The sequence below is a fragment of the Canis lupus genome, chromosome 24 (assembly GCF_048164855.1).
Source record: "Canis lupus baileyi chromosome 24, mCanLup2.hap1, whole genome shotgun sequence".
NCBI classification, from domain to species: domain Eukaryota; kingdom Metazoa; phylum Chordata; class Mammalia; order Carnivora; family Canidae; genus Canis; species Canis lupus.
Genome location: NC_132861.1, coordinates 49,599,376 through 49,618,981, shown reverse-complemented (window position 1 = coordinate 49,618,981; position 19,606 = coordinate 49,599,376). Strand labels below are relative to the sequence as shown.

The window sequence follows — 19,606 nt, the reverse complement described above, 5'->3', positions numbered from 1 at the left end:
TTTAAAATGAACAAAAATCGGAATCATACAATCACCACTATATATGTCATTTCTACTCAAGTAGGACATTTGTATATTGAAAAAATGGCAAACTAGAATGTATCCACAGAAACACCAGGAGAGTGAAATTTCTAGAAACTATCTCAGATGAAACAGCTGATTCAATTAAATATTTATTGAACAAATGCAGAATAAATGAAGCAGGGGGGCTTTTAACCTGAAGATACAATCAACACCTCCAAATATTCAGAGGGCATCACACAAAAACTGCAAGACTTGTTCGGTATTTCTCCAAAAGGCAGAACTTGAACCAAAGGATAAAAATAAGCAACCAGTAGGCTGCAAGACAGTTGTACAAAGTGGATCACTTATCTTAATAGCTTCCTTGCCAATATAATGCGTTCCACCCTAATATTCCCTTCTTCTGAAAGGAGTATTACATCTAATATTTCTCCTGAAGGTCTTAAATAGTTGCATTTTCATGGCAAGCCCTCCACTGCCAGCAATGGATGTACACCATCAGGAAAAAATCAAAGTTAACAAACTGGTTCACTGAGGAAGTGGTCTTCTGTTCCTCAGCTACACTTCAGCATTCTGTAAGAGTGATATTCAGGAGGTGAGGAGAAAGAGAGCATATTCTCTGAAGGGGGTGCATCAGAATCCCTGGCAGCTCAGAGACTGTCTCCGGGGACAGTCCTCCTCAAACCCCAAAGGAATCACTGCAACTATCAACCATCAGTGCCGATGGGGTGTGCTGCACGCTGGGGCAGGGGCAAACAGCTGTCAACCACTGACCTACATGAAGCAGGAGAGCTGTTTTATCAGTCAGTCACTAGGAAATTAAACTGCATAATACTGACGGGCTCCATCCAAATTGTCAAATATTACAAAATGAGAATTGTTTCAACAACTATTCAGCATAATGTTTAAGGACAAAATATATAATAATATACTTTATATATGTATTTTATCACATACTCAGTAAGGAATGCTGAGGTGCTTCATCCATCCAATAAATTGAAAATAAAAATTTTACATTTCTATATCTGTCAGTATACAGGATTCTGAAGGTGGATCTTGGACTCAGAATGATACATCAGTTTTCGAGAAAAGCCACATAATCGGTCAGTCTGGCTAACTGCTGCTCATTGGGGATTGGGGGCACTGGGGCAGGCTCTGCAAGTGAAACAGAAAGAGACTAAAGTTAGACCCCATGTGACAGCACCTGGGCCCTGCCACCCACACCCTTCCAGGCCTGTCATTTATCAATAAAGAAACTTTCTTATTGATTTTGGACATTTTGAAAAACAAGCAAAGTTTCAACTTTGATGAGTTTTTCTCAACGGGGAGCAAAGGCATGTCCAGCTTTGTTGAAGTTTCCAGGTTAACAAGCAACACCTCTCTTGAGAGAGCACAGCTCTTCCTGGAAGGACATATACCCACCTGACATGATATTCAGTGAATAACCAATCACCCAGTGCTTACCGTGCCATGCAGTGCTCTAGGAGGACATTAAATTGTCAGTGAACAAAACAAAACAAAAAAACCCACAAAGACCCTATCAAGGAATTTAGTTTCAACTTTTAATTTAGCACATGTCAGCCCAGGGATGCCTTCCGAGGAAGTGCTGGTGAGAAGCCCCATCACGGCTTCCCCCCATGACACCACGGAGGCTCCGTGACTGGGCCAGAAGATGCCCTGGCCTCAAGGTGAACTACAGAGGGGAGCCCACACGTTCTCTATTATAACCAAATATATCATTATAAACAGCAAATACAGAATTTCATCTCTTCATTTACAATGTGGGAGCTAAGGAAAACAGAGACACATGACAAAAAAAAAAAAAAAGAACAATGAAATGTTTTAAATGAATATATAAACATAACGTACCTGATAAGGGAATAAACCTGTTAAAGGACACATCCAGGGCCCCTGCAACTAAGGACAATGAACAGCCCAGTTTATATGAGTCACTGTGAAGAGCTTTCACACAGAACATGTCATTTGTAATGTAATGGCATTTACTACCATTTACTTCTCAAACGGTTAACAGTTATGCTCTATATGATTACGCGGGTCTTCTCATTACAGCAGTGAGACCCGCTGGGACCGGGTCTCACCACCTCTTGAAACTTCCCAGGGCAGGGCCCACTGAAATCTGAGGAATTCCTTGCTGAGGGGTCAACACTGTCTACATGATAGGAACACGGAGCAGGTGGAAGGAACTCTGGTTGAGGGAGAGGGTGTATGGATGGCATTAAGCCCAGTTCCAAAGACCTGGCATAAAAGGGCACTCCTGCCAAGGGAGGAGAGACCTCCACGCAGGAATGAGCACGGCTCACTTCAGGAGGACTGAGGGGCTGGGAATTCAGATGGAGACAACAAGCTCAGGCCAAATAATTTAAGCCTTAAAAGGCCAAAGAACTTAATTCTGTGAAAGTTAAAGCCACTGAAAATCTTGTTTCAGAGAAGAGTCTACACGGCTATAGTACAAGGAGAAAAAGAAGATATTTTTTTAAAAAGACAATGACTTAGATATGGATAAACACACTTAGAAATGGTCCCATAAGTAAGTGGACGGGAGACTAATGCTTAGTAAGAATTAAGTTGTAATATGGATTCTGAGAAACCCATATAGTTTCTTATACAAAAAAAAAAAAAAAAAAAATTGGGGGATCCCTGGGTGGCTCAGTGGTTTAGCACCACCTTCAGCCCAGGGTGTGATCGTGGAAACCCGGTTCTTAAAAAAAAAAAAAAAAATTTTTTTTTTAGAAATCACGGTAAAACTAGGTGATCTTTTTTAAAATCCTTTCTGCTGCGTCTATCATTCCAGGTCTATACTTAACTGAGTTACTTTCAATTTGCTAGCACAGCAGAACCTTATTACCAAATTACTCAAATTCAATGTCTAAAAGACTGAAGTAGTCTTAGAAGAGGTCCATGGTGCATATATGGATGAAGAGCTCCACCTACCTGGCTTTTTGGGCATAACCATTCTTGTGGTAGAGTCGGCTTGCCATCCTTGTTCCAATATACCTAGAGATATGTATTTAACACACAAATGAAGCAATAACCAAAAGTTACTATAATTTTCATTTACAAGATCCACAATCTGTCAATGGCACTACTTGTATGGAGGATCTGACAAGTCCAGGTTACCCTACAATGTGTATTTTTACTAGGAAAGTTGATTATATAGATAGCATTCTCAGATGGACTTACTTTTGAAACATTTCTGAAATGTGTATCAAAGTCTCATTTTACTCTATCAGGCTGATACAATCCCTAGCAAATGACCAGTCTTCCATAGTGTGCAATACGGTATTAATCTAGTCAATATACCGGAAACAACACTTCCATCTCTAAGGAGGATGTACATGACACTGCCTCCAGTTGCTCTATCAGTAGTAACAAAGCTGATGCCAATGACAAAACCGAGTCTTGGCCAGTAGGCACCGTCCCACAGCAATCATATCAGGTCATCACCACACAACTCTATGAAGTAGGACTCAGAACCATCACTAAACTGATGTGAAAAATGAATTTTGGAGAATCCTATGACGTGTCCTGGGTCACGCAGTTAGTATGGGGTTGGGAGGAGGGTACAGGACTCGGACCCAGGCAGTCAGTTAAGAGTAGGGCTCAGGGGTATGTTATTAGTATGTAATAAACTACAGATCAATTTCAAGATGAATCAAAACAAATGTTTATAAGCAACAGTATGATTTACTCCAGGAACTTCATTAACCTGCCTTTTATGCCTCTAAAATTGTGGTAGGCTTTGGAAACTGAGGAACAAGGTGTGGACTCAACAGTGTTCTTATTTTAGTCAGAGAATCAAAAATGTCAATTATGGTAAAACAATGCTACAAGGCACATATAGCATTCGATAGCAATTTACCAAGGGGAGGAGCTAGTTTGGGCATCACTGAGAAATCCAAATGCAAAAGCATATTTGGAGACACTGGGTAAGAGTTACTGGTGAGAAATATCGAGGAAAAAGGGGCTGAAAAGGGACAGTGAGAGGAGACTCCCTTTACTAAATACAGGTAAAATGAGGATTTCTACAAGTGAGTCATGAGGTCAATTAAAATTTTCTTAAAAGAACACATTTATCAACATGTTGATTCATAGGAACAGATAATTTAAAGAAATTACAAAGTTTAAGAATTATTAACTTAATGCTACTCACCTGGCATACTTAACAAAAGCAAATAATCTGTACACCCTCTACTTTCTTGCATCTCACATTCCGTACCAATTCTAAGACCGGATGTAACCTGAGCTGCCTGGGGCTGTCTCAAGTGCCTTCTCCATAGGCCCCCTTGCCCTCTCACACCCTCCTTGTCCCCGTCTTCCAGGAACTCTGTTCCCACCACATCCCTCCCTGCTTGTCCCACTCTCAGTCAACAGGGGCTCTAGTCTCCTTCCTGGGAATCACCTTGGGAGGACACCCCACCATTTCACAGGCCCACTGTTAACTTGAGTCTTCATCAAAGTTCTTAGAAATAAAAGTAGAAAATACTCATGGATCAAGTCCTGGGAACTGTGGCAAAAAATGACTATAGAAATATCAAAGAGGTTCTGATAAAGAAAGAGCTAGAATGATCAGATGCAACGAGGGTACACCTCATAGATACAGCCCAATGCTGACTTTATAAGAATGGCAAAGTCCTCCTTTGCAAAGCTCGTGTTCTAAGACAGCATTAACTGCTTTTGGCAAAAAATGCTTTAAAAGTAAATATGAATCTGAAATCTCTTATCCACACTTGAAAACCCAGAAGGCTCTACTATGGTTTTTCCTTAATTCATTTGGTAGAGAAACTGGTTGCAAGGTGCTGTAAGATCTGTATAAAATCTCTCCTCCTACCTGTGCGGGGACTCCTACCCCATGCCTTGGCAGAGCCACTACTGGCTTGATGACTGGATGTTTCCTGCCCACACCCCCTGGGGGTGTGGCACCCCGTAGGTTTTATAATTCCTTCCAGGGAACAAACATCACCTAAATTCCAAAACCAACCTGTTTCAACAATTTACCCTTCCACCTTTGTTCAAAGTAAAAAGTAAGCCCACCATACCTTTCACAGCCTCCTCCACAGGGAGCCCAACAAAGGCCGCGAAGTCATCAGCAATTATGGAGGTGTAGGCTTGTGAGACCAGGGCAAAGGCTCTTCTTCTTGTTGCATCTGAGGTGGGAGTGGAGGGGGGCAGACAGTGAACAAAAGAGCTGGCATTTTTAACACAGGATTAAGTTACATGATTGTCCTTGTCTACATTCTCTAAAACAAGACTAGATCAACCCAAAGAGCTCTATGCTGACAGATACAGACACCTGTGCCAGGCACGGAAGAGGTGCTCAGATACTGCTGAATAAACAAATCAATCTCTTGTACTTCCTCTTGGAAAGCAAATCTCTCTTGGAGGGACAATGAAATTTACTAGGAAAAAAGTTAATATACATAAGACCCAAACTCTAAGAAAACTTCATTTAAATACATTTATGTATGTAAATTTATCTTTATATACATGTTTTTCTTTTTTAATTCCACTTTCATGGACTGAAAGGAGTGGAAATGATCTACTTCAGTAATCAGCTGTCCGTTCTGAGCAGGGTCTCTGTATAGGAGCGCACCTAGAAACTGCAGAACAAAACTTGCAGCTAGAGTGCTCTTCTGTTAACAAGAAAACCACAGGTCCCAAATGCCTCAGCAAACTGGGACTTAATACCTAACACAGTTTCAATCTAGAAATACAGTCTTATGAGGTCAGTGGGGAATTTCCTGATCACGTGGAAACCCTCAACTCCCAGAAAGGAGATTCCTTACTCTACCCTTAAGGGAGGTGACCTGGCCTGAAACATCCTTCCTTTTCTTTTGCTAATAATGTCCTTGCCCCAAGTTCCTTCCTATGCAAACCTGCCATTTAATCAAGCTCCTCACAGCTCCCCTCTACTTGCTCAATGGCATGCTGCCCAAACCAAGGATTGCTTAATAAACCCAATTAGATCTTCAAGTTTACGCAGCTGAATTTTTTTTAAGATTCATTCATTCATTCATTCATTCATTCATTCATTCATTCATAAGAGACAGGGAGAGAGAGAGATGGAGAGAGAGAGGCAGAGACACAGGCAGAGGGAGAAGCAGGCTCCAAGCAGGGAGCCTGACGTGGGACTCAATCCTGGGTCTCCAGGATCACGCCCCGGGCCGAAGGCAGACGCTCAACCACTGAGTCAACAGGGCTGCCCATGCAATTGAATTTTATTAACACTTCCCAACTTTCAAGTCTTCTCTGAACCTTTGACTTAATTTGGGTTCAAATCCCAACGTCAAGTCCTGAATGACTGAGCCTAATGGGGAGTGTGTGGGCTGCAAACAATTCCAGCAACAAAACCTCCCTAGAGATGACATGTGAGAGTTCCCTAGGCTTACATTTCCACATTAAATACTTCAGAAATGAGGCAGAGATAAGTCAATGGTAGGAACCGAGGTGCAGCTAGCCTATCTTCCTGCCCACTGCTCTTGCAGTAACACAAGGGCTCCTCCCCCTGGCTGTCAACATGCTTACAAATATTCTATTTTACTTTCCACATTGAATTGCCAATGTTTATGTACAACACAGCCCCATGATATACTGAAAATCCTCTCTCCATTCCTGGGACGTTGCCTGACAACTACACCAAGCTTCTCAGGCACCCTCTACTCCCCAATAGGCCCCCGGCTCTCAGACAAGCCTTACACCTTTTCATCTCTGGGCTCTGGGTTTATGTTGCTGTGTGGTGTCTGCTCTCTGTGACTCCCACGTCTGTTCACAAGCTCCTCCTGCAGCACTGAGGTTCACTGCCAGCTCTAAACTCCCAGCTCTGTTTACACTATTTAACAAGCTTGTTTTCACCTCCTATGGCACATAGTGCTCCACAACTCTGTGGTTTCCTCAACTTCTCTACAGAAGGAGGGCTTTTATACGTTCTCAATCAAAGAGCCTAGCCTCTCTAAGGAAATCATGTGCTGGGACGCCTGGGTGGCTTAGCGGTGAAGCACCTGCCTTCGGCCCAGGGCATGATCCTGGAGTCCAGGGATCGAGTCCTACATCAGGCTCCCTGCGGGGAGCCTGCTTCTCCCTCTGCCTGTGTCTCTGCCTCTTTCTCTAGTTAATACATAAAAATCTTAAAAAAAAAAACAAAAAAAACAAAACAAAACAAAACAAAACCAAGGAAGTCATGAGTTGAAGACTTGCTTGTTAAAGATATCACCACCAGGACATAGCCTTTGGCCTCGTTCCCTCATACTTAAGGATCGCTGACATTCCATCACATGTCCTCACTTCTGAGCCTGATGTCCCCTCCAGCTTCCACGCCTCTAGTCAACTCTCTCCCCTGTCCTACCGATCGCTCAGCACATGGCCTCACGGTGGACTTGAAACACCTTGGCAATAACGGAGGCTTCCCTTACTGAATGAAGGTCATGGGCACTCAAACAGGGAGATCTAAGCATGCACCAACAGCTGTACCCACACAGAAAGCCTACTGAATTTTAAAAATAACTTTAGTTCAAGCACTCTGGTTAGATTTTTACAATTGAGAGGAGATGGGGAGAACAAGATGGAATGAATGGAAGAGACACGCCGATGGGAGAGGAAGAGGAGAGAAACAGAGGCAGGCCTGGCAAACAGGAGAGAAGCACATGGGGAGGCGAAGGGGGTGGGCAGATGGAGCAAAGTCACAGGCACAGAGTTCCACAGGGTTAGTCAAAGGCCACACAACTCAGGCTGCTTTTAACTACTCGGGGACATTCTAGTCACTGTGTGACCCTTAAAGACCTGGGAAATGGTCTCAGGAGAGAGTGTATCAGAACAAGTTGGAAAGTGCAGTGAACAGAGTCAGCACCTACCATCTGCAGCAATTCACCATGTGACAAAGTCCTGGGGAGACCCATGCTCACTCTGTGGTGTAAATAATACCTCCAGGTACCTATTATCTACCAGCAGTTGCGAGTGCTACAGACAGAGGGAAGATGAAGGACCGTCCCGCACTTTCAAACCCTTGTCTGCCCTTCTACTCCAGGGAGTCTGGACACCACTGCCCACGGCACCTGTAGTCTCCTGCTTGGCGGATGGGGTGTCCACAGGTCAGGTGAATGTACTTCCTCTGCGCCCTCCTTGCCTCGCGCTGGCTGATCCACACACAGCTCCTGGGGCAGCCCCTTTCCATGGCCCCCTCCCTTTGGGCCTAGAATAAGAATGGCTACTGTCTACAGTGAGCCCCTGGGGCTTTGCTGGCCTCTGCTGGTTGCCTTTGCCAACAGCTCTTTCACTAGCCTCTGTTCAGTTAAGCCATTTTCAATTTTCTGGTAGGACTGTGACTAACTCAGAACAGAAAGGAAGAGATCTGAGAATGAGACTGTTCTTAGAACAATCTAGAAAACACAAAGTTTGTAACACATTAAAAAGCAAAATATTAAATTTAGCAGTGATTCAAATATGCTATGAGACTTCCTTCAGCAGGCTGCATTTTATGGAGGAAGACAGTACCGTTCATGGGTCTGGGGATTTGTAAAATTCTCAGGATATGTTCACAAATACTGCAGGTGAACAGATGAATGCTTATACATATTAATGAAGCAAGCACATGTAAGTGCTTACACGTATTAATTTCTAACAACACAAGAAAAATACTATTTATGATACCACTTTACATTGAGAAAAATGAGGTACAGAAGGATCACTCAGATGGCAGCATCAGGATACGAACCCCAGAAGCACGCTCCAGAGGCCAAACTCCCCCATGTTGTGCTACACGGCGTTCCAGAGGCCCACTGGACAGCCTCCAAAGGAGTGTTTAATCTAATGGAGCTAGAGGCAGAGGCGGCCCTGGGAGGAAACACCGCTATACCCGATGAAGGCACACAGTGAACACTTGATGGATGAGTCACAAGATCTGAGTCCTAGTCCTGCCAATGAACCTGCTGTATGCTGCTGGGAAAGGGCACGCGGGCTGCACCTTCACACTACAGTCCTAAGACGGAACCAGATGCTACAAAATCCACCACCACACTCATTCCTCCTCGGACTTCTGTCAAGAGGCTAAGGCGGTTTCCTGTGGGAATATCCCAAACTGCCCTTACCTTATGCCACCCTCCTCCCTTTCCACCCACTGGCTTCCTACCCAGCAGGCCCTGCACTCTTGCTCACTTCCTTCATTCTTTTAAACTAAGTGTCTCCTGTTTTGTCGCTTACATTGTTCTGTTTTATGCTGATACAGCTTTACCACCCCAAGAGAAATCAGATACATCTCAGAAGCAACCTTCACCTTCTGCTCCCCTGAAAAGATGATATCCCTTGCCAGAATGATGAACAGTTATTCAAAAATTCCTTCCTCCAGAGCAGGAAGGCAGACAGGGCAGGGATTACCACAGCAACAAGGTAACATTAGGAAATAAGGATTGAAAACATAAAAGAGGTCACTGTATGAATTTATAAAAGAGTGAACCAGCAAACGTCAGGGGCAGAAGAACAGAAAGAGAGGCTGGGTCCAGTTTCATTGTCAGATCAGTGCCATGTCAGAGGCTTGTAATCTTTCAGAGCAACTGAAAAATATCTGAGCATCTGTGTACTGAACTGACTAGGTACAAATCCAGAAGCTGGAGACACCCCTATCAAAGACTGAAGTCAACAGACTCCAAAGCACAGTCTCTATTTTTAAATACGTGGGGTTTAAAATCTTAACCACCACATACCTTGAGCTTGTTAGAGTATTACAAGATTTCATTTTAGTAGCAAAAAATCCTTTTACTGACAAGAGGAATCTCAATCTAGAATTAAGTTAAGAGACAGTGAAGCCCTTAGCTGCTGATAAAATGTCAAGCAGGATGAAATGAAGAAGAACGATTATAGCAAATCCTTACAAAAGAATTTTGAAAGCTGCTGTATTCACCTAGCAGGAAATATATGTATTTTTAAAACACACTGCTAACTTACTTCAACATCACAGCACTTAGAGAACAGGTCTAATCTAATTCTTAACCACGAAGAAACACTACCTCTAAGTGCTTCCATGATTGGCTGGACCGTCTCAGACCACTGGTGTGCGTTGATGGTCGTATAGATCCCAGGGAAATCTCTCTGCCAGATTCTCTGTCCTACTGACCAAATTCCCCCAAGTTCAGAATTTGCCTGCAATAAATATTACTGTCTTTGAGTATATTCACTTTGGAGTTTTACCAACAACTGTATCTTAAAACATAACTCAACATTTCTTTTAAGGGGTATAATTGCTTCTTCAGCCCAGTCACTATCAAAAAGGTTTTTAAGTGCTGTGGACAGTAATGCAAAATTTATTTGTATGGTTTATATAAATTCTAAGAGAAAATTAGAGCATAAAACACTTGTCCAAAAATATTTCAGAACTAAGTCTGGGAATTAACTTTCTTGAACAATTCTTCAAAATGTACTTGTATTTCATATATACATAAATGCTATAAATATCATATAGATATTCACAGATACACCCATGTAAAATATATATGCATGTTTTTTTGTCAAAAGTAATAGCAAAACGACAAATAGTAAAGACTGTCAATGTCATACACTGTAGCCTCTCCCGGGACCGAATTCCCACGAACGTCACTGAAACTATGAGTGTAATTTACAGTTCTTTATTTTAAGTCAATGAAGCTGGAGGAATAAGCCAATCTTATATAATAGAATGGAGAAGACAGACAGTAAAAATGCTAAATGAATTGCTGCTAAATACCAATAATGAACAGAAGAATTCAAGTGAATTCTTGATAATATTCTGTGAATATTCTGTGTTTAAAAAATTCACTTTGTACTTATTCTAGAAACAATGAATCCCATAAAATTAAAAATGTATTTCATTCCATTTTGGAAGAAAATTTTAAGAGGTTATTTCATCTAATCTCCCATCCAAACTAAGAAATCAAAAATCCTAATTACCAAAAATAATCTTAATGCTGTGAAAATCATTCTTAGGATATACTTGTAAATAACACCAATTTCAAAGTAAATAACATTACTGCACAAATCAGTTAAAAAAGCAAAACAAAACCCAAACCAAACCTTTATGTAAAATATCTGTTGTTTGCCAGGCAAAGTGGCACTTAACATGAAGTGTCTTAACGTGATCAAAAGAAGCTGAAGACAGATTTCTAGAACTATCCAAGGGAAATTAAATTTCTGATTAGAGGAAACGTGCAGATCTGTCCCTAAACTTTAATACCAGTTTAATAACTATTTCTGTGAACCATAGTAAAGAAAACAGAAACTTTTTAAGTTTACAATGTTGCCATTTAAATGAAAGCAGTTACTACATTCAAGTAGTAGGAAATATTGAAGAATACTTACAGACTTTATAGCAGGTGGTATCCTCTTCCAAAGATATCTTGCATTATTCCTAATTTACATCCCCCCCCCCCCAAAAAAAAACAATAAGCAATTAAAAAAAATCACTTCGGTAAATGTTTAAAATTTTAGATCTTACTGCAAACACACAAAAGTATAGTTTAAAATACTCTGTATTTTATGGAGTCAAATTTAGTTTTATATGAATTTGTCCAGGGGAAGAGTAGCTTTTCAGATAAAAAGTAATAAAATACTTTTACAAAGTAATATTTTGCCATCTTTATAGTGCATTTTTAATTTATGATCTAGACCTTAAATTAAGGTAATGGTATGCTAAAAACACAAACACTGAAGTAGGTCATTTCTTCATAGATAAAAATAGGCAAATCTCTATACTTTCAAGGCTCTGGAGTTCCCTGACAACGTATGTGATACACATGCTTTCCTCCTTATCATGAACCCTCCTCTGACCAACAAGTGCAGAGCCACCAAAACTTCAAGAGTTTGAAAGCTTGAACTACAACAAACATATGTCAGGATCATGAAAATGAAATCGACAGCTCATGGGTATACGTCTAACAGAAATCAGAGGCTACTTTTTAAAAGATATGAAACAAAGAGCTTGAATAGAATTTAAAACAACACTTAACAGTAATTACTGACGACTTGCAGCACCAGAGGGACTCCTGTGCGCTTATGCTTCCTGACTTTTCTTCAATGAGCACAAATTAGGAATAACTAAAAACAACACCTTTCAAAGGATCTCATACATGTCATTAAACAAATTCCTCTCGACCTTCTCTATCTTCCCTTTCAGTTTCTCTGGATTGACTGATTACATATGAAATTAACAGGAGCCCATGGAGGTTTTATAAAAACAAGAAAGGTCCAGCAGCCCGGGTGGCTCAGCGGTTTAGTGCCACATTCAGCCCAGGGACTGATCCTGGAGACCTGGGATTGAGCTGCACGTTGGGCTCCCCGCATGGAGCCTGCTTCTCCCTCTGCCTGTGTCTCTGCCTCTCATTAATAAATAAAATCTCGGGATCCCTGGGTGGTGCAGCGGTTTAGCGCCGCCTGCAGCCCAGGGTGTGATCCTGGAGTCCCGGGATTGCATCCTGCATCAGGCTCCTGGCATGGAGCCTGCTTCTCCCTCTGCCTGTGTCTCTGCCTCTCCCTCTCTCTCTGTCACTGTGTGCCTATCATAAATAAATAAAAAATTTAAAAAAAAGAAACATCATAATAAATAAATAAAATCTCAAAAAAAAAAAAGCAAAACCAAAAAAGGTCAACAGAATTAAAGGACTTTATTGACACTGCTGTTTCTCACAACAAATTAGAATGTGCTTTTAGAGAATATACATAAAACAAGTGTATTTTAAAACGACTGGGCCTAGGCACTATCCGGTAACACATGAAACAGGTGCATTAAGTATTATGATACAAGGCACAGAGCTCCTTGCGCCTTAGGGTTTCGCTGATGTCTTTCCAACGCGAAGCGTAATTTCTGTACAATCCTCAGGAAGCCACTGCTCTCGGCTTTGGGTAGAAAAGTACTTACATGTCATTGTGGAGCAGATATAAAGCTAAGAGCTGACCGTACACGGGGGGAGTGGCAATTCCTCCAGGAGCCTGTAAGGCCAAAAAAAAAAAAAAAAAAAAAGAAAAAAGAAAAATACCTTATTTACGCTTACACTTAAAAAAAAAAAAAAAGGATTTTATTAACACCAACGTAAAAGATAAACCCTATAGTACTTAGAACTGCAGATGTAGAAAGTGCTCCGAGAAGAGACAAAACACTAAAAATCGCACTGTTGAGTTCAGATCTGCCGTCGCCTGTGATTTCTAGGTCCCTCCAAACCCCTGTGTCTCCGTAAGGACAAGAATATGTAAACTGAGGACGCCTGGGGGGGGGGGGGCTCAGCGGCTGAGCATCTGCCTTCCGCTCAGGGCGTGACCCCAGGGTCCTGGGTTCGAGTCCTGCCCCGGGCTCCCTGCATGGAGCCCGCTTCTCCCTCTGCCTGTGTCTCTGCCTCTCTCTCTCCGTCTTTCTCTCATGAATAAATAAACAAAACCTTAAATAAAATCTTAAATAGCTGCAAACAAGGAAAGGGAGCCCCCGGGGCGCACCCCCGCGTCCCCGGCGCCCCGCCGGCCCCGTTACCCTGGAGACCGGCACCGCCCCGGGGGCCCCCTGCCAGCGCGCCGCCAGCCGCCACCTCGAGCTCCTGGTTCTCGCACTGATCCAGCAGCTTCTTGAAACTGAAGGCGCCTTCCGCCATCACCGCCACTGGCATCTTCCCGGCCGGTCCCGCCGCCGCACCCTCGCCAGAGCCGACCCACGACTGTCCCTCGGGCCGTCGCGCCCGCGATGACGTAGGCGGCCGCCGCCGCCGCCGCCGCCGAGCGCCCAGGCGCAGCTGCGCCGTCGCTTCCGGCGCGTCGTCGCCGCCGCGCTGGCCGGCGCTCTCGGTGCTCTGGAGGACCCGCGCGGCCTCGCGGGAAGCGGCTTCCCGAGCGCGCGGCCGGAGGCGGGAGGGGCGGGGTGTGCGCGGCGCGGCCTGACACGCATGCGCACTGCGAGGAGCGGCCCCGGCCTGGTGCCTCGACCGCGGGAGGTCGCGGGAGGCTGGGGTCGCCCACACGCGCCCCGCCTGCACCCCCAGGCTCCTGAGCTCTGAAACGGGTCCGGTGCGGGCTTGCACCCTGCAGCCCGCCAGGCTGGGCCGCTCCCCGGGGCTGGGGACCCTGGCCTGCTGCGGAGGCGTCTGGGGGGCGGGGGGGGGGTCCTCGCCGGCGGATGCTCTGCGGCGCTGTCTGCAGTGACTTGCTGTTGGGTTGCCCTTCGGGTCACCGCGGGCCCGGAGGCTTCTGTTCGCGTCCTGCTGCAGGCCCGGCTGCACAGTCCGCAGGTCCGGCTATAGAGTCCGCAGGTCCGGCTGCACAGTCCGCAGGGCCCGCTGCACAGTCTGCAGGCCCGGCTGCACAGTCCACAGGCCCGGCTGTGCAGTCTGAAGGCCCCGCTGCACAGTCTGCAGACACGGCTGCACAGTCCGCAGGCCCGGCTGCACAGTCTGAAGGCCCGGCTGCACAGTCTGCATGTCCGGCTGTACAGTCCGCAGGTCCAGCTGCACAGTCTGAAGGCTCGGCTGCACAGTCTGCAGGTCCGGCTGTACAGTCCGCAGGTCTGGCTGCACAGTCCACAGCCCCGGCTGTGCAGTCTGAAGGCCCGACTGTACAGTCCGCAGGCCCGGCTGCACAGTCCGAAGGCCCAGCTGTATAGTCCGCAGACCCGGCTGCACAGTCCGCAGGTCCAGCTGCACAGTCCGCAGCCCCGGCTGCGCGGTCTGAAGGCCCGAGTGTACAGTCTGAAGCCCCCGCTGTATAGTCTGCAGACACGGCTGCACAGTCCGCAGGTCCGACTGCACAGTCTGCAGGCCCAGAGCAAGTGGCAAATGCAGGACCCTGGTTGAAAAAATGGGAGGGGACGCTAGGGGTCATATCATGCAAAGCTTTCTCCTCCGACTGGAGTGTACCTCACCTTTTCCTGGTACTTTCTGCTATTTAGTAAGACTCTAAGTAAAGAAAAATTAAAAATTTAAACGATTGCTGTGAATCTTAGCATCCATCTTCACATGGTGCGCCGCCAGGTTTAAATTGAGATGTAAGTGCGTCGAACCCCACTGGGGAATCCGAGAAATCACGCAGTTCGTGTTTCATAGCTCATAGATGCGCTTGTATGTTGTTCTTATTAAAATCGTGGAAATGCTGCACAAAACTAACAACTATTTTTCATGCACTTTATGTTCATGCTCGACCAGCTCTGGCTCACATGCAAATGCTCTGTCGTCCCTATGGGCTTCACTCTCCAAACATGCTCAAAGGTAACATTATTAAGAATTTCGAGATAGCGACAGCATCACTGATTATTTTTACAGAATCAACACTGTTCCCACGTGGCAATGACTGTATGTAATAATGCTTTGGATGGAATATAAAGATAAACCACTATAAAACTCAAAGAATTGGCAACATTAAGTAGGAATGTACACAGGGGTGCCTGCGCAGCTCAGTTGGTTGAGCATCTGACTCTTGGTTTTGGCTCAGGTCATGATCGTGAGATAGAGCCCTGCGTTGGGCTCCTCGCTCAGCGGGAAATCTGCTTGAGATTCTCTCTCCCTCTCTTGCCCCGCCCCCCCACCTCATGCTCTTTCTCTGTAAAAAATAAAATAAAATAAAAATAAAATAAAATAAAATAAAATAAAATGAAGGTACAGAAATATCTTGCAGAAGTGGAGATATTTTGGAGAAATAAAGCATCCAAGTTTCATCCATCACACAAAGAAGAGGACTGAGGGGCAAAATGATTCTAAGACCCTTTGACATAAATTTGACGAGCAAGATTTAAAATTATTAAATTGTAATAACAGCTGCTAAAATATTGGGCAAAGAAAGATTCAGTGGGATCAACTTCCCAGCGGTTTGATCATTTAAAAGGAAAACTATGATTGAAAGCTTTGGCAGATACTCTGGGCGGCTGAAAGGTGAGGACATAATAGATGGTTCTTTGCTGAACAGAAAATCTCGGTGAGGCTTTGGACACAAAAGCATGGGTTACAGGTAGAATTTGGGGTGTCATTTGAAGGATCAAGCTGTTCTCTAAAGACAGGTACAGGCATTTGGGGATTGGAGGCTGGGAGTTGGGAGAGGAAGAGAGGACAGGGAAGGAGGGCTGCAGGCAAGAGCATTGTTGGCCCGGGAACAGAGAACTCCGAGTGCTGAGAAGGGCTGATGGATTTCCAGGGCTGGCATCCAGTTTTAGGTTGTTACTGTGCATGCTGCACCGGTCTTTACCTCCACACTTTCAATAATACGCAGGAGGAATGGAGGGACAGGAGAGAGGGCGGGCTGGTGTACAAGGCAGTCATTTCAGGAGGTGGGCCTCAGAAGAGAGATCAGGACTTGGCAGCAGTAGGCAAGAGAAGAGGCCACGGGAAGGGAGCTGTGCATCCTGGAGGTGCTGACTCTGGAGTGGCAAGGGTTGCATTTCTCCCTGCGTGTGGGGTGAAGGGTGGGAAGGCCGAGGGAAGTGTGGGCTCCCACGCTAAGAGCCTCATCTCATGCCACATACAATAATTAACTTGGACAAGATCAAAGACCTCAATGTAAGAGTTCAAATGGTTAAAAGAAAACACAGAGCAAGTCTTCCTGACCTGGGATTAGGCACTGACTTCATAAACATGACACCAGAAAGCACAAGCGACAAAAGAAAAAAAAAAAAAAACAGATAAGCTGGATGCTATCAAATTAAACACTTTTATGCTTCAAAGGGTGTCATCAAGAAAGTGAAAGGACAACCACAGGTTGGGAGAACATTTTGCAAATCATGTGCTTGAAGAGAGACTTGGACTTACAACCAATAAATAATGCTTGCAACTCAAAAACAGGCAAATAACCCAATTTAAAAGGGGGGAAAGGTGGACTCAGTCTATTTTCCCGAGAAGACATACAAATGGCCAAAAAGCATGTGAGAAGATGCTCAAGAACATCACTTATTAGGGCAAGGGAGATCAAACCCCAAATCCCACCCGCTAGGTAGTTCTAACAACTAATACTAAGTGTCAGTGAGGGTGTGCAGAAGTCCGAGCCTTTATACGCCGTGGGTGGGAGTGCACCGGCTGCAGCTGCTCTGGGAAATAGGCTGGCAGTTCCTCCAAAGTGTAAACAGACAGCATGTGACTCAGCAGTTCTACTTCTTGGTCTATACCCAGGAGACGTGAAAACATGAAAACGGGTCCACACAAAACCTCGTACACGACCTTCACAGCAGCATTATTCATAATAGCCAAGAAATGGGAACAATCCAAACCTCTAGATAATAGACAAATAATAAAATGCGGTATATCCAATATAGCGGAATATTATTTAACCATAAAAGCAAATGACACACTGACACCTGCTACAACTGGGGCGAATCTTGAAAATGTTGTGTTTAGTGAAACAAGCCAGTTGCAAATGCCCAAATATCGTATGATCTCATTTACATGAAATATCCACAATCGGCTATTCCACAGGGGCAGAAAGTAATCAGCGGGAGGTGGGAGGACCTGGGGCGGGAAGATGGGCCACAGAGGACCGGGGCTGTGGCTAGAGTTTATTATTGACAGCTCAGGCCTAGAGGTGCAGGGAAGCAGCTGCAGGAACGGGCCACCCACCCCGGAGCCAGCCGTCCTCTATGGCGAGGGCCTGGGCTTCACTCTCGGGGTGGAAGCTAACATCACAGAGCATGACCAGCTGTCTCTGCCAGCTGGATTAGAAGAACAGATGTGGGGGGGGGGCAGTTTTAATTCCTGAGAGATCAGACTGCCAGCAGAGTAGAGGAGTATATTCATTCTGGTGGATGGCCCTCTGGAAGACGTGGGATGTGAGGATGCCGACGTGGCTGAGATCGTGAAGGGAGGTTCTCATGCGCTGTCATCGGACCATTGACTTAGAGGGACGTTGGTGTTTGTGCTCAGTAAAATCTCAGGTAGGGTTCTTGGCAAAGTCATCCACCGTGGACGGCCCTGCTCGTGGAGGCCAGCATTTTGGAAAGCAGGGTAACAACACACACTGGAAGCCAAGTCCGGGTCAGCCTTCAAAGTACAGTTCTTTCCCCCAGAAATTATCCTAAGGAGGTCATTGCAAGAGAGGAAGCCAACTATGGCTACAAATGGCCCAGCAACTGGAAATACAAAGGCTAAAGGCCTTACAATGACCTATGTGTCTAATAGGTGCAAGGTCACACGTGTCATGGTCAGGCGAGGGATGTTTTGAAGTTGTTAAACTCGTACAGTCCGTGTGAGAGCAGCCTTCCTGAAATAATATTAATGAAATACAGGAAATAATAAGTCTCTATTACTATATTCCAGACTAGATTTGCAGGGACGGGTAGGAAGGGACATAGACAGGAAAGCTCTTGTAAGATTAAGGGGCTAGATTGTGGGCATCCCTGGTGGCCCAGCGGTTTAGCGCCGCCTTTGGCCCAGGGCGTGATCCTGGGGCCCCGGGATCGAGTCCCACGTCGGGCTCCCTGCATGGAGCCTGCTTCTCCCTCTGCCTGTCTCTGCCTCTCTCTCTCTCTGTGTCTCCCATAAATAAATAAAATCTTTAAGACAAAAGGGGGGGGGGCTAGATTGTAGGTGAGGAGTATTTTCTTTAAAGCTCTCTTTTAACGTAGTAAAATTATTTTAGTGATGATTTTTTTTTCTTTGCCCCCAATCTTAAGCAACTTTAGCAATCCAAAATTGAAAAATAGGACACATCTTTCTGCCCCACCCCCTTCCCCTGATGCTTGTGTTCACGGGTGAATAAGAAGAGAGAACACTTTGGCGAAACTTCAGAAAGGCCCAGGAGCTAAGGGCAGATATACGTTAGGGGGATCGCAGAGGGATAAAGAAGAGCGGTAAGAAGGTTGTCAGTGGTGGAAGCAAAGGGATTATAAATAAAGCAGGGAAGAAGGCCCGTGTGCCAGGAACCCGGAGCGGCTCTGGGCGACCCTGGGGCGGTCTTATAGAAGTGTCACCTGGAATCCCTTCTCATGCTCATTTATGTCCTCGGCCCAGGTGCGTCTCTTGGCCAATGACACGAGAGGGGGTGCAGAGCTGCTCATTGTGCTTCTCACTGCTAGTTTGATTTAATGCTGGGGGTTCCAGGGGCTCGGCCAGAGCCGCCCTTGTCCTCGGAGAGCCTAGGATGGAGGGCCCTGCTGGTCACCTCCCAGAATCGCCCTCTCCACCAGCACCCAGCACCCTGCCTATGTATGACCTGCAACACTTCCTGGTGGTTGTTGCTGATTGTTTCTGTCCTCTCTATGCCTCCAGGACTGCAGGGCCTCCCAGAGCCCCCGCCCGCCCCCACTGGGTTGGACTCCAGTGTTCTGGCTAAGCAAATCAAGTCACCTCCCCCATACTCCCCGTTTTGTCACAGAGCTCCTTTGTACAGCTTTCCTGGAACCAGAAGGGGTGAATTCATGGCCCGGGGTGGCCCAGCTGCCATGTTGACCAGGGCCTACATTACGAATCCATCACAGCCTTCTTTCCCTTGGAGCCTGGTCATGGTCTCAGAATCCTAGACTGAGAACTGCAGCCAGGCCCTACCAACGGATCAGAGTTGTCACGCAGAGTGACACTTGGTGGCATCCCTGTGCTGGGTTCATCATAGTTTGGTCACTGCCAATCTATGTGCCTGGTTTCTTGCGGTTGCCATGTCCCAT

At 45.4% G+C, this 19,606-nt stretch overlaps 1 protein-coding gene across 1 annotated transcript; it reads right to left on the bottom strand.

The window, feature by feature from the left end:
- Nucleotides 1-160: 160 nt before the first annotated feature.
- On the bottom strand, nucleotides 161-13,761 carry COPS8 (COP9 signalosome subunit 8). The gene is made up of 8 exons (XM_072796799.1): nucleotides 13,572-13,761; nucleotides 12,914-12,984; nucleotides 11,359-11,407; nucleotides 10,035-10,167; nucleotides 5,079-5,186; nucleotides 2,974-3,036; nucleotides 1,891-1,938; nucleotides 161-1,176 (listed from the first exon to the last, which is right to left on the bottom strand). The coding sequence occupies exons 1-8, from the start codon at nucleotides 13,647-13,649 to the stop codon at nucleotides 1,097-1,099; spliced, it is 630 nt and encodes a 209-aa protein (XP_072652900.1). The 5' UTR covers nucleotides 13,650-13,761; the 3' UTR covers nucleotides 161-1,096.
- Nucleotides 13,762-19,606: the final 5,845 nt, after the last annotated feature.

Bases quoted from the DNA above. Each gene is read 5' to 3' on its own strand.
- COPS8 (XM_072796799.1), bottom strand. From the start codon at position 13,649: ATGCCAGTGGCGGTGATGGCGGAAGGCGCCTTCAGTTTCAAGAAGCTG. The intron at 11,408-12,913 runs GTAAGTACTTTT...GATGTAAATTAG, and splicing joins TATCTGCTCCACAATGACAT to GAATAATGCAAGATATCTTT. The intron at 1,177-1,890 runs GTACGTTATGTT...TTTCACTTGCAG, and splicing joins CAGGTTTATTCCCTTATCAG to AGCCTGCCCCAGTGCCCCCA.